The sequence below is a fragment of the Calliopsis andreniformis genome, chromosome 6, assembly GCF_051401765.1.
Source record: "Calliopsis andreniformis isolate RMS-2024a chromosome 6, iyCalAndr_principal, whole genome shotgun sequence".
Lineage (NCBI taxonomy): Eukaryota > Metazoa > Arthropoda > Insecta > Hymenoptera > Andrenidae > Calliopsis > Calliopsis andreniformis.
Genome location: NC_135067.1, coordinates 5,712,119 through 5,728,552, shown reverse-complemented (window position 1 = coordinate 5,728,552; position 16,434 = coordinate 5,712,119). Strand labels below are relative to the sequence as shown.

At 35.0% G+C, this 16,434-nt stretch overlaps 1 protein-coding gene across 9 annotated transcripts in view; it reads left to right on the top strand.

Moving 5' to 3' along the window:
* LOC143180522 (uncharacterized) overlaps positions 1-16,434 on the top strand; it is a 125,987-nt gene that overhangs the window by 91,455 nt on the left and 18,098 nt on the right. For 7 of the 9 annotated variants that reach the window (XR_013002141.1, XR_013002143.1, XR_013002140.1 and 4 more), the window contains 3 exons: positions 416-697; positions 12,575-12,933; positions 14,566-14,876. Coding sequence is in view for 4 of the 9 variants with exons in the window: in XM_076380304.1 (XP_076236419.1) it covers positions 416-697; positions 12,575-12,933; positions 14,566-14,876 (952 nt within the window). In the remaining 5 variants the exon portion in view is untranslated. The remainder of the gene's footprint in view (positions 1-415; positions 698-12,574; positions 12,934-14,565; positions 14,877-16,434) is intronic. The other 2 variants (XR_013002142.1, XM_076380305.1) reach the window with 1 other exon arrangement.

Sequence of the window (16,434 nt, the reverse complement as noted above, 5' to 3'; positions counted from 1 at the left end):
TCGAGTGCACTTTAACAGGAGAGGGCTCTCAAGTGTCTTCCTCCAATTGCCACCTGCTTTTGCAGAATGGTACAAGCCTCTTCCTATCTATAATGCATTAAGTGTAGATATTCCATAGTTTTAAAGATATAAATAATTTATAGCACCTATACACGGTGTTAAAGAAACTATGAGACACTTTCTCACGAGGAAACTTTGGCATGCCGAAAATTCTTACCTTGTGTAAAACTTTATGAGTTTCTAGTGGAGTTCAGAAGTATCGATCAATTTTTCAAGTATTGGAAAACTAAAGAAGCATCAGAATTTTCAGAATACTGAAGTTTCCTTGTCAGAATTAGACTTCAAAATAAACTAAAAATAAATTTTAACTAAAAACTTCCATTCAAGTATTTTCAATAAATGTGACTGTTTGCAGGTAAGTGTCGAGGTTCTCGAATTTCCTCCGTTACCACCTTCACCCGTGGAGGAAGCCGACGAGGAGAGTTCAGACATTGGTCAAAGCGCTGTGATTATACCGAAGCCTAAAAGTCATAGCAATCGAACGATGGAGTATAGACCCAGGGTGCCGCCACATCGTACACCGACTGGTCTTTCCTCTGATTCAAAAGATCATCAAACGTCGCTGAATACGAGATCCATGGACGCTGGATACTCTCGTGGAAGACGTACGCCTGTTGCCAATAATTCCAGACGTGAGGTGGGTTCTTAACTACTTTCTTCCTCTATCATTCACTTGAGCCAAGTTTTTCATTGAAACACTGACGACTGTGTCGTACTATAAAGGATTCACACTACTTATTAAATAGCGTTTGCTAGTTATTTAACGAAATATTTTTCAAAATGGTTATTGGTCAAATTAATTCAAGACTATTTCAATGGACAGTTTGCTACTTGCAAAAGGAATAGTAGTAATTTAATCTCCTAAATGAGTATAGTTGAGAGGTTTTCACAGTAGTGACTCTGAAGAAGTATGCTCAATCCTGTGTTGCATTAATCAAAAATATCTTACGTTCTAATACAAATATATTGTCAAGTTGATTAATCACAGACCTGGAAGAAACACGTAGAACTAATTATAGGCTACTAGTAGCAAGGTTTTTACAATAGAGCGTAATATATTTCTTCATTGATTTTACATTAGTAAACTTGACTTTTGGTCAGCAGTAGAAGTACAAAGATGCCCGGTTATAATTAATATACATGATAAGGCACTATCCATACATGAAATTACTAAATAGACTCATGATTTCTTGATAAGTTTATAGCGAGAGACACATTTGTGAGGTCAGCTGGTAGCCCAATTTAGTATTATCAAAGATGCGACTATCAGTGTATAACAAGCAAAACTTGTTTGCTTTTTTAACTAATTTTAAAATGTAACGAATATAGTAGCGAACTTTTAACAGAAGTAGTGTGTTCTTGAAGAGGTAGATAGTCTTCTAAAAGTTAGTCGAAAAGTTATATTTGAAATAAGTGAAGCAGGACAGTGTTCTTAAATCGAACTGAAAAAAAAACAAAAAAAGTGACAGAAATACAGTAAGACCTCGATTATCCGAAATACCATAAGATCCAAATCTGAAGCATCTTTTTGATATCTAGCTTTTTTTCTTTAGCAAACTACTATTATTTCACTATCTAAATCTTAGTAGTTGCTCTACTATATCATTATTGTTATTGCACCTTTTGAATATTTGAAATTCGGTTAATCGAATTCTACTGTATTTTGCATGGCCATCAACAGAGGTAGAACGCGTTACTCTAATGAGGAACCTCTGTACTACGTCATCAACAGTATTATCTCGATACAAGCTCGCATTTTGGAAACAGTTAGGAGCTTGAAAGATCCAGGAAACTCGTTACTAAGATCAATCTCTGGAACAGCAACTCGAGTTTGAATTCTCAAAGCCAAAGGTCACACGAACCATGACCCGTTGAGCTAATACAAAACAACACTTTACTATGTCCTCGCTATAGACTCGAAACTCATTAACGAGAAACATCTAAAGTCACCCCACCGCTGACAACTCATTTTCATCTCGCCAAGGCTACGAGTGAAACCACATGAAAGCAAAACTTATTTGCTCTAAATAACTCCAACACATCCTGTATATAATACCGAGTTTATAACGAGGAAATACCGAGTTAATCGCGCAAACTACTGCCAAATAAAATGGTCCTCGTTGCTAGGTATCTCTCGGTCTCTCCACCGTTCAGCCTCGTCTCTAAACGTAGATTTCGATAGCGGTTAGAATCTCGTAAAAGAACGAGTGCTGGTGAAAAAAGTCCTCGCTACACTCCCATTTACAGATTCTTTAATGCACATATGTGGGATAAATCCGCGTAAGCGTGGCTCTGCAAATAAACCGACGAGCGCTTGAAACGGGAAATACAAACGGAATGAATTCGAGTTAAGATTACGTATATACGTTGGTACGTGTTCGTGTGGGCGCATGGCACACGGCGTACATCTGGCTTCGTTGGAACTCGTTAGGCATTCAAGTGCGCGCGGCACGACGCACGAACACACCTCTGCATCCCTTTCGGAGTTTCTGTTTGAAAAGTATTCCGTTCGTTCGAAAGAGCGGTTACCCTTCAAACGAATCCGCAATACCCTCGTTGTTGGAGTTTCTCCAGGTTCGCCGGGTCTGTTGTCTTCGCCGCCGCCGTTATCGCTGCTGCATGAAAATTGCCCTCGAAGATCGGACAGGTTGTTGACATTAAAGTTCCTTACGTTGGTGGAATCTTGTAATCGTTTTTCTGGCATATTGTTTATTTGCTGTGATAGTGGCATGACTAATGACATTGCGATTTTGAGAGTTATTGTTATAGAAAAAATTATTGGTGTATCTACTACTGTGGAAGGAGAAAGATACATTTGATTGCGTGGTGGAATATATGGATGGAGTGCTTGGGAGATTGGTTTGTGGATGAGAATCACTTCTTTGCAGTTGCGAATGCGAAAGAGTCTAGGAAGGATGAAAAATATAGGTTTTCTTAAAAACTGGGATAGCGATCTTTATATTATCATACATATTAAAAAAGTGGTTCTTGTACTATAATTTGTAAGTTATGTCATTGGTGCAGCAAACTAATGATGTGTTATGCTTCTGGGTGAAAAAAATAGTTGAAATTAAAAGTGAAGTATACTTTTCTCTTTATTAGTTTAATAGGCTACTTCTTTATTTGTCATTTGAAACATAAGTAGTCGATTTTTTAGTAGTTACAATTTTCACACTGGTTTATGATTATGTTTCTGCCAACACGAATACTAATATTTATATGTATTTTCAACTGCTGAAACATTAAAATTTTTGTAATTTAAAAATTTTCAAATATTCCAACATTTAAATATTTGAATTTTTAAATATTCCAATATGTAAGTATTTGAATTTTCAAATATTTCAATATCTGAGTATTCAAGTTTTTCATTATTCAAATTTCTAATATGTACTATATTTTCAAATATTGCAACGTATTCTAATTTTGCAATATTAAAATTTTAAAATATTTTAATATCAAATCTTTAAATCCTCAAAGTTTGAAGTTTTAAAATATTCGACTGTTATAATTTTCAAATTTTCAAATTTTTGAATCTAAATATTTAACATTGTATCAAATAAGAAAAGTGGAGGTGATCTTGCCTATACCACAAATGCTCTCTTTTTATTGAAGCACACAATGATACATTGTACGTTTTGCAAATATGTATATCTTGTCAATTTCGTACATTGTTATACATCATAAAGCGTTCTTAATCATGCATGTACACCTAATATAGGTACCTCACTCAGTTTAGTAAAATTATTTGATGTCAAACTCAGAGGAGAAACGAAAATTGATGATATTTGCCGTGAATATATGTACATAGACAACAAACACAATGAAAATTGTAGTTCCCACGGTACGGGGAAAGGTTAAACAGGTGATACCTGCTGGCACACAGAAGAATAGGAGGTTGTGGCCTATAATTTGAGAAACAGGAAGATCATATGGTAGATACGAGGTCATGTATTATGTTTGGGAGTACTATAGTACCTACTAGTCTCGCAGAAGATTGTTATATACATTAAATAAAATAGGGGAAGTTTTCTTAGAGTTCCAGCTGTTATATCAAGTTTAACACCTTCACAGCTAGGTCGGACACCTGCGTCCGCTGATGTTTTCATATTCTGGGGTTAAGAGGTCAAACTTATAATGGAGTTGAAATGCATTAAGTAACCGTTCTTGTTTAAAACTTTCACGAAGTGGTCTTAGTTTTTACATAACTGATCTTGCATGCATATTACTAGCTGTATTAGTACGTTATTAGTGGGTGATACTGTATTCGTAAAATTTGAAAAGTAATATCTATGTATGGATATCTAAATTTGAAAAAGGGATAAGTATTGATAGTAAAGGTATTAACTTGTAAATGTACTTATATTAATATACTAATTATCAGAACGATTTGTTCCACTTAATCTTCTTTTTACACGATAAATAAGAATCCTGAAAAAACTGTACAAAAAAATGTGTAAAAAACTATAGTGTATAGAAAAATAGAAAATTAGTTCAGAACGTGAAAACAGTGCAAATAATAAGTTGGTTTCAAGCAAAAAGGGCAAATTTTTATTTACTGGAACACATTTTTTGTTTTATATACTTATAAAAATAACATGTATAAAGTATATTATCATAATATTCATAAAGAAAATAATATATCGCTAATTAAAGAATACAAAGTGCAGAAAAGTGTGACTTACATACACTTATGAATAAAATTTTATTCGTCATAAATTTTGTGCCAATAGATGCATTCAGTTGCATAAGTTTTACACTATTTTTTTTCATAAAATAGAGAAAATTTTTGAAGCAAAATTAGTGTATGTAGTTTTCATCATGAAGATTTTAGTACACACAGTGTATATCTTATTATAATGTAGGTACTATGAATGTTATTATAAACGTAAATTCTAGAAACTTTTTCTCTAACAGAAATGTTTTTCCAGAAACAAATTCAAATAAAAATTGTTATAAAGACACTATTGGAATTATGTTACTTTAAAGTAAACCATATAAAAAGAAAATTTTTCTCTAAACCACGTTAAATCTTTGTAGTATAAAAAAATCAACATAGCAAAAGAAGTAGATGCTTTTGATGCTAAATGAAATTATGAGGTACGCGAGTGAGCATCATTCGCTTGAGTTGCATATATTTTTAAAAACCTATTAATCTAATCACGCTGATAGAAATAGATATACGATAATCGTTGATAGCTCTAATATTAAATAGCCGTGCAATGTCAGGGTAGGAGATATAAATATTTAGTACCTTAAAGGTGAACATAGTCTTACATATACGTATGAAGTGACTTCATATTATGCCTCTTGAATATTTCTTTAAATAATCACATACTTAAAAAGATTTTCAATTCCCACTAATCATTAAAGTATTATCATGAGCGTTGAACAGTGAAAGATAACTTTATTTTTTAAATTTTGGTTTCAGAAAATTGAACAGATTATGCATTTCTCAGTTAAACTTAGCTTACTATACATATAAATAAATTTTTGATTGAAAAAAATTCATTCTATGACAAAACACTGAAGAAACTGTATTTGTTTGATATATTGTCGAATCATTTATGGTTTCTCGAAGTTTTTAGGTGTTATATAATCCATTTCCAAAAGTTAAGCAACTTCGCTGGTAACACATTTTTTATCACTATTTATCCTTCAATTACTTAATAAAATAGTTTTTTAATCCTCAACTGTAAAGAATAGTATCACGCTTTAAATTTGGTTTAAACCAAGAAAGGTATGCATTTATTATTAACAATTATTTTACAAGCCTACAAAGTTTTATCCAAATCGGAGATAGACTGTTCGCGACAATTTCTCGTAAGAAAATGAATAATAAATAGTTGAAAAGATAATTGATAAAGGTATAATTTATGGAAATATACATTCACCCATGAACTTGTTCACAAAAATTTATTAAATTCATTTACTCAAACTCTAAAAGAATTTACTCACTCTATTAAAATCAGAGAATCCAGAGAAGAATTAAACATGAAAGTTATAAGCAGAGAAACTACAAGGAAAAATATACCATAATAATTTTTACAATTAACTGACGTCTTGAATACATGCATACATGGGAACGCATTTATGAATCAGTGTACAAGAATACAGTAAAAAAGTATAAAAAATCTCTATATTTTTCCAACATATTCTGAAGGGAGATACATGTTATTACTAAATCGTACATTTCTCAAACAAAACTGTTTTCCTCAATTCCTCCACGGTTAATTCAATCGACCTCTGACCCTGAGTCACCCTGTAAATCACCGTCATTCATGCACCGTTTCAATGGCACGTTAAAATTGGATCATAAACGTGACTCGTTTCAGGAAGGGGTCGTCCTATTTATAGGCTCTGCCCTCTTCCACGGAGCAAAAGTAAAATGACGTCTTTTTAACGCACCCTTTACCCTCGATAACACCGAGCGAAGAGAGGATAGGCGGTGGCAACGATAGAGACGGACAAAATACCGAAGTAATTACCGTCGAGCAATTACCGCGGCGCGAAAAACCGAATAAACGTGCCGACGAGCAGCGAGTAATGAGCAACGAGCGTAAGAACGAAGAGCAAGCCAGTTATCGAACCGATACGAAACGTCTGGAGGCGGCGTAGTATTTCAAAGTGCTGGTTTGGCCGTGAAGAAATTAAAATTTTGACCACTTCTAATTATTTAATTTTTGGTGTCATTAAGGGAGGATGCCAATAACTTTGCCTTTTTGATGTTGCCTCATAATATTTTCACGCTTAAAAGATGAAAAAGTAAAAGTAAAGCTTAGAAGAACTAAACTTTTCGTTTAGTATTTAGCTGTGAAAAAGATTCTAAAACATTACTTACTTTTTGGTGTCTCTTCTGAAGTTCCTAAATTGGATTTTTATTTCAAATGTTATTTGTCTATAAAAGTTATTGTTCGAATAAGGTCAATTTTCCACACAATATCGTCTTTAAAAATACCATTCAATGACTTATGTTTATTGTTAAGATTGAATTATTTTTCTGTCTTTATAGATTCTGTGCACGAACGTAAAAAATTTAAAAAATTATGAGTAGACGTACTTAAAAAGTAAGAGTATGTAAATTGTAACCAATTTTTCGTGCAGTATCTTACTCTTCAAAGTAGAACTTATTCTGGTACACTGGGATAAAGATTTCAACATTAACTTGTAGTTTATCGTTAGATTTAATTCTTTGGTTTCTGTAAAAATCAGCTGATACTTTTTATTACGTTTTTTTAGAATGTTGGAAATAACGGACATCGTTTGCCTATTTGCAATTATTATTAACAGACTATAGGGAGTGTTCGACAACAATAATCAGAGATTTTAAAGAATGATTCTACATGTCAAAGTAAGACAAAAATGAAGAATAGTGAAACTGACTTTGAGGTTTCGTTTTCGAGATATTAATAGTTGAAAGAACGCTTGAAGTATGTCTGACTAGATATATTCTACTGTCTTATTCTACTAGCGTCGTTGCGTCTGACTCGGCTAATGTTCAGCGGCAGTAGAATAAGTCTTTCAAGTATAAAACTTCAGGCGCATTTTAGGTGTACCTCCAACAAGTAATAACTGGAAAGGAAGCTGCAAATGTAATTTCGTAGTTCCTGATTTTCGTTCAATTTTAGCTTGTAGAATCACTCTTGAAACTTTCTGACACCTGTTGTCGAATATGCTGCATGGGGATTATGCTGAAAGCATTATTGCAAATTCCATCATTGGTACAATTTTTATTATAAGCGAAGTGGTATTAAATATTCTGTCCCTGTAACAGAATTTCCAAATAATTGCCAGTTAGTATCTAATAAAGCCTTGTTCAGATTAGTCAAATTAGTTGAATTCGAGTGACTTGAATACAAATGATTTGGAGCAATTTGACCAATGCGAACGTGTTGTGTTACTTGATTTGAAATATCCTTTCAAGCTTCAAGTGAAATTGACGTTCTTTCAACTTTTCCTTGCTTTGAAATACACATTAATTAATATATACTGTATACCATGATGTGTACTGTACCATACAGGGCAAACTTTTCAAATAAATTGACAAACGTGTGAACGTCAAGGAAGCCGTCAAAAATCTGAACGAGATTTTATGCCTTAAAAATTTTCAATAATACCTACATCTCTAAAATAAACAAATTGAAACGTTTATAACTTAAATACTTATAATACATTGTTAGAATTTCTATTTCTTTAGTTAAATAATTCACTCCTTATTTCAAATATTTCCATTTCGTTAGAAAATACCTAACAAAGCAAAGTTTAAATCGTCAATAAATTAATTTATTCTCAAGTATTACTAGATTTCTTAGGGAAAGCAAAATATTTTGCAAGCATCGTACAAAGGTAGAGACCAAATAATGATCTCAATATTTAAATGTGGAAGTGAAGGAAGGGCTGCAATTCCAGCAATAGATGCTGGAATTGAACAGAGAATAATTTATGCAAGGTATACAAAACTAAACCAGAAACGCTAGAATACCTAATAGAGGAGTACGAAGCTATAGAAGGAACAAACAATAAGATTTCAATAACAGACTTTCTCACAGACACAAGAGAAGGATCTAGATGTATCAGGAAAATCTGGGAGGCAAGAGAAATAGCATCAAAACGAAATAAGGATAAATAAAAGAAATAATAGTAATTATAATAGTATAAAATATTAATAATGATAACAATTAAAATAACATCAGTAATAATAATAAGTCAAAGATACGAAAATTGCACGTTCAATACATTGTATAATATATCGTTTATGTATGTATTTACGTAACCCTCTTTCAAAGCTCGAAAGGCAATGAAATAAACGTCTACTACTACCACCAGATTTCTTTTCTGGCAAAATATAATTTTTCGCGGCCAGACAGCCTTTTCAGAACTGCAGCGCGTCAATGGGCGAGCAGTGGGGCGACGCTAACGCGTCAAACCGAACAGATTTGAAGAATGCCACGCAGACGTCTCGGCAATTCCCTTTAATTGCGCTCTGTCAATAGCGCCTCGGCCGATCGAGTCGAATCGACGAGTCGGTCTAAGCCAACGGCTGACGTCTTTGACTGCAAAGTAGTTAAAAGTAACGGAGAAATGGGCAGTTTCGCCGACGCAAGGGCACGCTCGAGCGTTCGTCGCGACGCTGGTTGGCTCCCTGACGTCGAGCGATGCTTCCCGTTCAATAAGCCCGAATAATTTTCGTCGTGGAGAACGAGAATCGATGGTTATGAAGCGGCCCAACCGGGCGGAAGGGAAGCGATCCACTCGTCGATAGAACGCGGAATATTGCTGAACGAGAGAGATGAAGAACACGAGCGGAAAACGTGAATTGATGCGAGTGCTCGATGATAGGATATATATCGGTATCGTGGCTATTGGCGACGTTTCGCCGAAATCGGTTCTTCTGGGCTGAAATGAAAGCCAGTACCGATTTCGTCGCGATTTTTTGTCACATTTTGAGAACGGTGATAACGTGAACGACAGGAAGCAGCATCGATTTTGTTATTGGAATCTGCACTTCCGTAAACGTTCGGCAGCGAATGGAGTATAGCAGAAAGTCGATTAATCGACTCTCGGTTATTCGGAATTTCCGTCTTTTATGATTTGCTTTTTAACTGCGCATATCGGATGTAATAAGAATGGAAATATAGCGGAACGTTGATTGAGATTTATACAGTGGTCTTATTTAATAGTAGCCTCACGAAGATAATGAAAGTAGCTATCAAAAGGTTATACAGGGTGAATGGAGAATCGTAGTATAATTAGCCAGAGGATTATTTAACATAAAAAAATAAGGAAAAAGTATTACATAGAATTTTTTGTTCCAAGGTTTCGTTTTCGAGAAAATCGAATTTGAAGTTTGCTTAACTGCGCAATGCGATTTACTTATCGTATATTCGTGTATTATTGAGTATGAAGATCAAAAATTGGTAAAGAAAAAAATTATACTGTTCAAAGGGATAAATGTGTTTTTATATGAGAAGATTCTCTTTTAACATCGTCTTCGGGAGTATACAAAGCTCATCACTGTTTCTTAAATGGTATCGTGTATTTTTAGCTTCACGTGTTTCAATTGACGTCAAAAGTAGTTCACTACCGAATAGTAGCTGTTCTGATCTTTAAATGAACTTGTACTTAGAAGCCTAAGGACCAGCAATGGGAACTTTAAAATGCATGCACAATTTATGAAGTTTTATTTTTCCCTATTCTTCAAAATATCTGTAAATATTGATTCCCAATCAAATGATTTTGAATTTTAAACCTTTGAATTTGAGAATCTTTTCCAATGTAACGTACACATAATGAAGTCATCAGTCTGTGATATTCTTTAAGAAAAAATCCATTTCTTTTAAATAATCTAACGGATGATCATAATTTGAGAGAGACAAAGTTATACAAAACTTAGTCTTTAAAATGATTATTGTTTCTTGTATCATTTAATATCTTTACACGTAAAGAAGAACTCAACAATTTCAAAAATACTGTTTTTTATTCGCCCTTATAAAAAATAAATAAAAAGCGTTTTTCTCGAAACTCGGATTTATTGAGTTCGCCTTTACTACCCCACAATGTCTCATGTATTCTATGCACACATTTCCACCCAAAGAAGCCTTGGAATAGTAATTTTTAACAAATTACGTACAATGCAACAGCTTAATTGAGTAGCTGCTCCACAATGGGTTAAACTCTGTAACTCTTTTATTTCTGTGATTTTATTTTGTGCTGCCTTGAATCTTGGAGTTAGAATACCTATGCGTTCCGTTTCTCATGAGTTGCTTTGCATAAAACGCGAAACGAAAGAAGTACAAGAGTCCAATTAACTGTGACTACGAAGCAACCAAGAAGAGGTTCGCTTCGTAGACTTTGTTCGGCCAAAGAAAATCCTCAATGCAACCTCCCCTCGTCCAATTTGCGTTCGTTAACCGTTCGAGTAGCTCAGTAATTAATCTCCCGAGAATAAAAAATGAGTCATAAGATCGCAACGGAATCACGAACTTCTCAACTTTCCCGTGGTAATCATAATAGCCGAATTGATCGATCCGAGGAGACGATTCGAGCGTGTAAAGTAAAATGAGGCACAAGAAGATACATACTAATTTTACTCGCGCGATTCAATTTAACTGATCGCGAGGAACGTTGAATTGGAGGAAAATAGCTTCGTAACGTTCCCGTTTTATGAACGAAGAAAGACAAAGAAAAGTTCCGAGGTAGAGGGCAACAAAAAGGAATAAAAAGGTGCAGGTCTAGTGTAGAGAGCTTCGCTAAATCGTGAAGTTCTCATTAGGCACATTGCCTGGGATTTACTTGGTTTCTTTCTTCTCTTTTTTTTTTACTATTTCGATTTTAACGTGTGCGAAAATGATCTTATTGTTACGCTTACATTTTTTAATACTCATTTTATGACTATGAGGAATCCTGTGAAACATACAAATATGAATACGTGGAGGGGGTTATGTAATTAGAACCCGTTTAATACCCTTATAGATAGAATTTTTCTCGTTATAGGTTTATGAGTTTCCGTAAAACTGTACATATAATAGCGAAACCGTAGTTCCTCGAAGTATGTGATTTCAACTTGTAATGAATAAACGACAAATTTATAACGTGGATATATTATAGTAATTATGTTGAAAGTGACTCAGGTGAATGTTGTGTGGCTTAAAGAAAACCTCGTGATTCACTATTCGGTTATAGCTATTCATATTAGAAGCTATTAATGTCTTAAATATTAATCAAATTTGCTTTATAATGGAAGTTGTAGCTAATATAAAATCAAGTAATAGCTTGCTATTTAAGTATAGCAATAACTACAATTTAATATAATAATGTTAAGTGGCACGATGTTTAATGAACATTTTAAGCAGATGTAATTAATAAATATTCCTACTAAATTTCAATTGACACAGTTGCTAGTCTTTTCTTTGATAGGTAATACATATCCCACGATATTTTACAATATTATTTTTCTAAAATAGGAATTTTAAATATTATGAGGAATGATTAAACTTTGTTAATCCTTTATTCAGTAGACGACTTGTTTAAAACATAAACAATAGTTCTAACATTAAATAAGTTTATTTATTATTAGTTCTATTCGTTTTATAATTCTAGTGTTGGTCAAGTATCTTTTTTTATAATTTTTCACTAAAGCCACTTGCAATTCTTTAAATTAACATTACTCAATATCCTACAAACAAAACTGACATGATACCTAAAATGTTAAAATTTCAAGTATTGCCGATTGTATTGTCTAACAAAATTTAATCTTTCTCGCAAAACAGAATTTAATTTCCATTAGAAAGTTGAGGTGATTTTAAACCGCTTAGAACTGGAAGTAACAAAAAAAATTGAATATCAATTTTTTAAATCGTCAAATATTAATGCATTCTCTAAAGTGTGTAACCATTTACACCCACAAAAGTGACCAAAATGATTCCAATTTTCATTCTGACGGCTCCATTTTGTAATTTCATGTATTTTCAAAATAAGAAAACAAGGACTGTCTTTAATTCGAATCGATCATTTACAGCAAATACCCGTGGAGCGACGGACTCTACCGACAGATCTTCCTGGACCATCGCGACGTAGACCGTTCACGAAGAGACACTCGCCGTCAGCGGAACCCTGCTCTTCTAGCGGAAGTGGCGGCGGGGGCAGCGGCGGGAGCGTCGCGGGAAATGGAACCAGCAACGGTGGTTGCAGTAACGTTGGTGTTGGAACTGGTGGCAACGTCTCCACTGGTTCCGGGATGCAAACTTCTTGCTCACTTCCAGAGACACCCGTCTTCGCCAGAGGAAGCGACATTCCTAGGACTCCCCAGCACGCGAGTAATCCGACACAGACGCGTCGACAACCTGGTTGGTACGCTCCGACCACGGCGACCACTGGGTAAGAGAGAGTTGTCACTTTCAAGAATCCCTGAACAAATTTTGTTCAACCTCCCCGTTGCGAATTTTTTACCGTTTCGTTTGTCTGAAATATGATACAATAGTAGAGAAGTCATGGGTTGTAAGGTAAAATAGCATAAGACACACATGGATTTTTCTTTTGGAGTTATTGACATTCCAAGTTTCGAATTTTAGTTCTGTATTATGGACTAGCGTGATAATAATTATCGTTTTTTAAGGGAACAGTATTTGCCTTAATTGAATCTTCTCTGGCTGAATGTACAGATTTTATTTGGATTTAAATTGAGCTATAAATCCAATTTTGTTGAAAATGTGACTTATATCATTTCACCGTATAATCGCAGAAGTATGCACTATACTTCTTTGGTGAATAGAGGAAAATTAAAATGAAGTATACAGGAAACGCAGGACCAGTGATAATGATCCTACGTAAAAAAATTAATTGAAATTGGGAAATAAGATATTTAGGTATAGCATTTAAAACGGCGTAGTTTGATACAGGCGTGTTTAATTAAAATTTAAACTTAATTTAAAAAGAAGAAGCAAATCTAAAAATAATATTGTATATTCCTTACTTAATTATCTATATAGAATTATTCCTTTCTGTTTGTATTACCCTTCTGAAATGTTCTATGTAAGAATGTCATGATAATTTAGTGGTGTAGTTACATTAACCAGATTTCGAGTATTCAAAAAATTGCGCCTGAATACTCGTCATCATGGTGACGCGTGAAGCGCATGCGTGAACGTATCGTTTCCCGCGCAAACATGGCTGCGTGCCATTTGTAACACAACTTAACGTCGTACACTGTTAACAAATTTTAATGTCGGAAGCTAGAATCCCACGAAGAAACTAACAACTGTAAGTCTTTTCAAGTTTGTTGTTTTATAACATTCATATAGAAACACAGTGAGTGTAGTGTCATGTTCGAACCGAGACATAGCAATCGTATTCGTCGATAGCCTAGAAAAGTGACAGTTTTCAAAAATTACTAATTTTAAAATACTTGCAGAATCTATGCACACTGGCATATAAAATATTATACATACATACAAAACTATACATACTCGTCTCTACATGCCATAGTAAGTTAGACTTCAAAGTAGAGTTACTTTACCCTCAACTGGTATGATATCACTATTACAACAGAATTACAATAGAATCACTTATATTCTATTAAAAACATTGATTTATAATAGTATATAAAAAATTTGCAACTATTCTATTTAACGGTCTGTAAGTTATTCATCATAATATTTTTGTACAATCCATATATTAGAAATTAAATTAGTATAGTGCTATGATCGTAGCATATTAGCTGAAAGTTAAAGCCCTTTTAAATAGTAAGCAATACATAGAAACAGTAACAATCATTTATTTTCACTGTAACAATTAATTAACAATTTTCTACTATATGAAATTTCACATCGATTTACAGAAACATTTCTTTACGATACACATAAATCTGAGAATTTTTCAAGAGTAATATACAGTAATGTACTCTCATGTGGATACAAACTCTCAGTCATGTCACTCTTCTAACCGAACGACAATATCTAAACCCAAGTAAACCATCAAAAAGAAATATTTCATGAATATTCCTTGCATCAGGTACAGAAGAAACAACCCTGGTCTGGAGCAGGCGATAATTGGCACGGAACTGCTACGACTGGCTGGTGGTCCGAACCGAGGATGGTATCCAACGAGAAAAGCGAACCAGCCGCGACCAGCGTCCATCGAGCACCTCGAACGGCTGAACAACGCCTACGACGCGAGGCTAGCAGGCACTGGGGACCAGAGGAAACCATTGACTTTACCTACGAACATCACACCGAACAAATACTTCGGCCAAAGTAAGCACAGCTCCGCCTCCAGCACTCGCGAGGCGCTACGGAGGGTCACTAGCTTACTCATCAAGAAAGGTAAGCGCTGGAATTTGCGCTATTGCGAGAGCCCGCGATCGCGATTTCAACCTCGAGGTTGATCCCGATCGCGGGCCTCTGGGAAACACGATGTCCACCGCTGGACCAACTCGGTTTCGAACAATTTCTTGTTTGTCTGGCGAATCCGTTTTAATGATCCTAAACGACGCACTAGCGACATCCTGATGGTGGTCAAGAAAACTAAGATACTGTGTGAAAATGGAATTTAAATTTGTTGTGGATCATAGAATGGCATTTCGCAATTCAAACACGATAGCGAACCGCACGTTGGTGCGAGGAGGTTTCAGAAATGACGATTGATAATTATTGTTTAGAGATTATGTGAGGCTTGTCTTGCGCATCCACTTCAGCGTACTGATAGAGGCGTGTGCTTATACGAGAGATATAGAGATTTTTAATGCGCATACGATGGTATTAAAGAATACATTTTTTTTTGTAGATATTTTTTATATTTTGTCTAGAGCTTTTTAAATTGTATTTGTCATAGAAGAATCGTTTCTGGTAGATTCGACGATACGTCGGTTCTTCCGAAATAATCGTCTATCGGTCGTCATTTCGGAAGCCGTCTGCATCGAGTTTTCGAGTGACTGACCTTCTCGGAACCTGTAACCTCTCGTAACATAACGCGCGAAAAGTATCTCCGACTTGTTTCTTGCGTGACCTTTCGTGGCACTTGAGCGCCACCAATTTAATTCTAGCTATTTTACTCCTTCGTAGATTCATTTAAATATCTAACTTTTATCAGCTTCGATATGTTTCGCATAATCGTAAGAAAGAAACTGATTGGCGGGATTCTCCTTATCTATTCCTCAATAAAAAAGTCAGCTTCTTTCTTACTCAACGTGCTCTTCTAGGAAACTGTGCACGCGTGTCTTGCATCGCTTTTAAATTACATTCGGTGGAGTTTGTTTTTTACTCAGACGCTGTACTATTCAGTTGCTACTTTGGAACGCTTCAGCGAGCTTGTAGAATTTCTTAACTGTACCGCAATGTCAATGAAACGCAGCCACTGGAATTACATTCAATTTACTGCAACAATACTAATTTCATTATCGTCTGTCGAGCAAATTTCAAAAGTGTCGCGCGGGCAATTCAGTTTGTGCAGTTGCGGTTAGATGGCGATTTAAACTTCACTGGTAGCGCTCTTCGTAGAGGTTAGGTTTTCATTCATGCTTTCATTCGCACACTAAAACAGTTATCAGCTTTCAGATATTAAGTCTTGGCACAATTCTTTCGAAATCATTGAAACGATAACGAAGAAGTTGTGTTTTTAAACTCAGAAGAGAAGATAAAGTTAATCTTCGGTAGTAGCATAGGTTAGTTTCCGGTTAGTCACGTGTCTCCCCGCCCGTGCAGTGGCACCATCTAGCGACGCCTTCTAAATTACTTGTCTTGCTCGCGTACCGAAGTGACCGACCTTGAAAATACGAACGTACGAGGTGAGAAGGACGGAGAAACAGGGCCTGCTCCGCGCTACACACCACAGGCAGATCCGAACATTTACATGCGTCATTCGCTTCCGTTGCTTCCTCGAAAC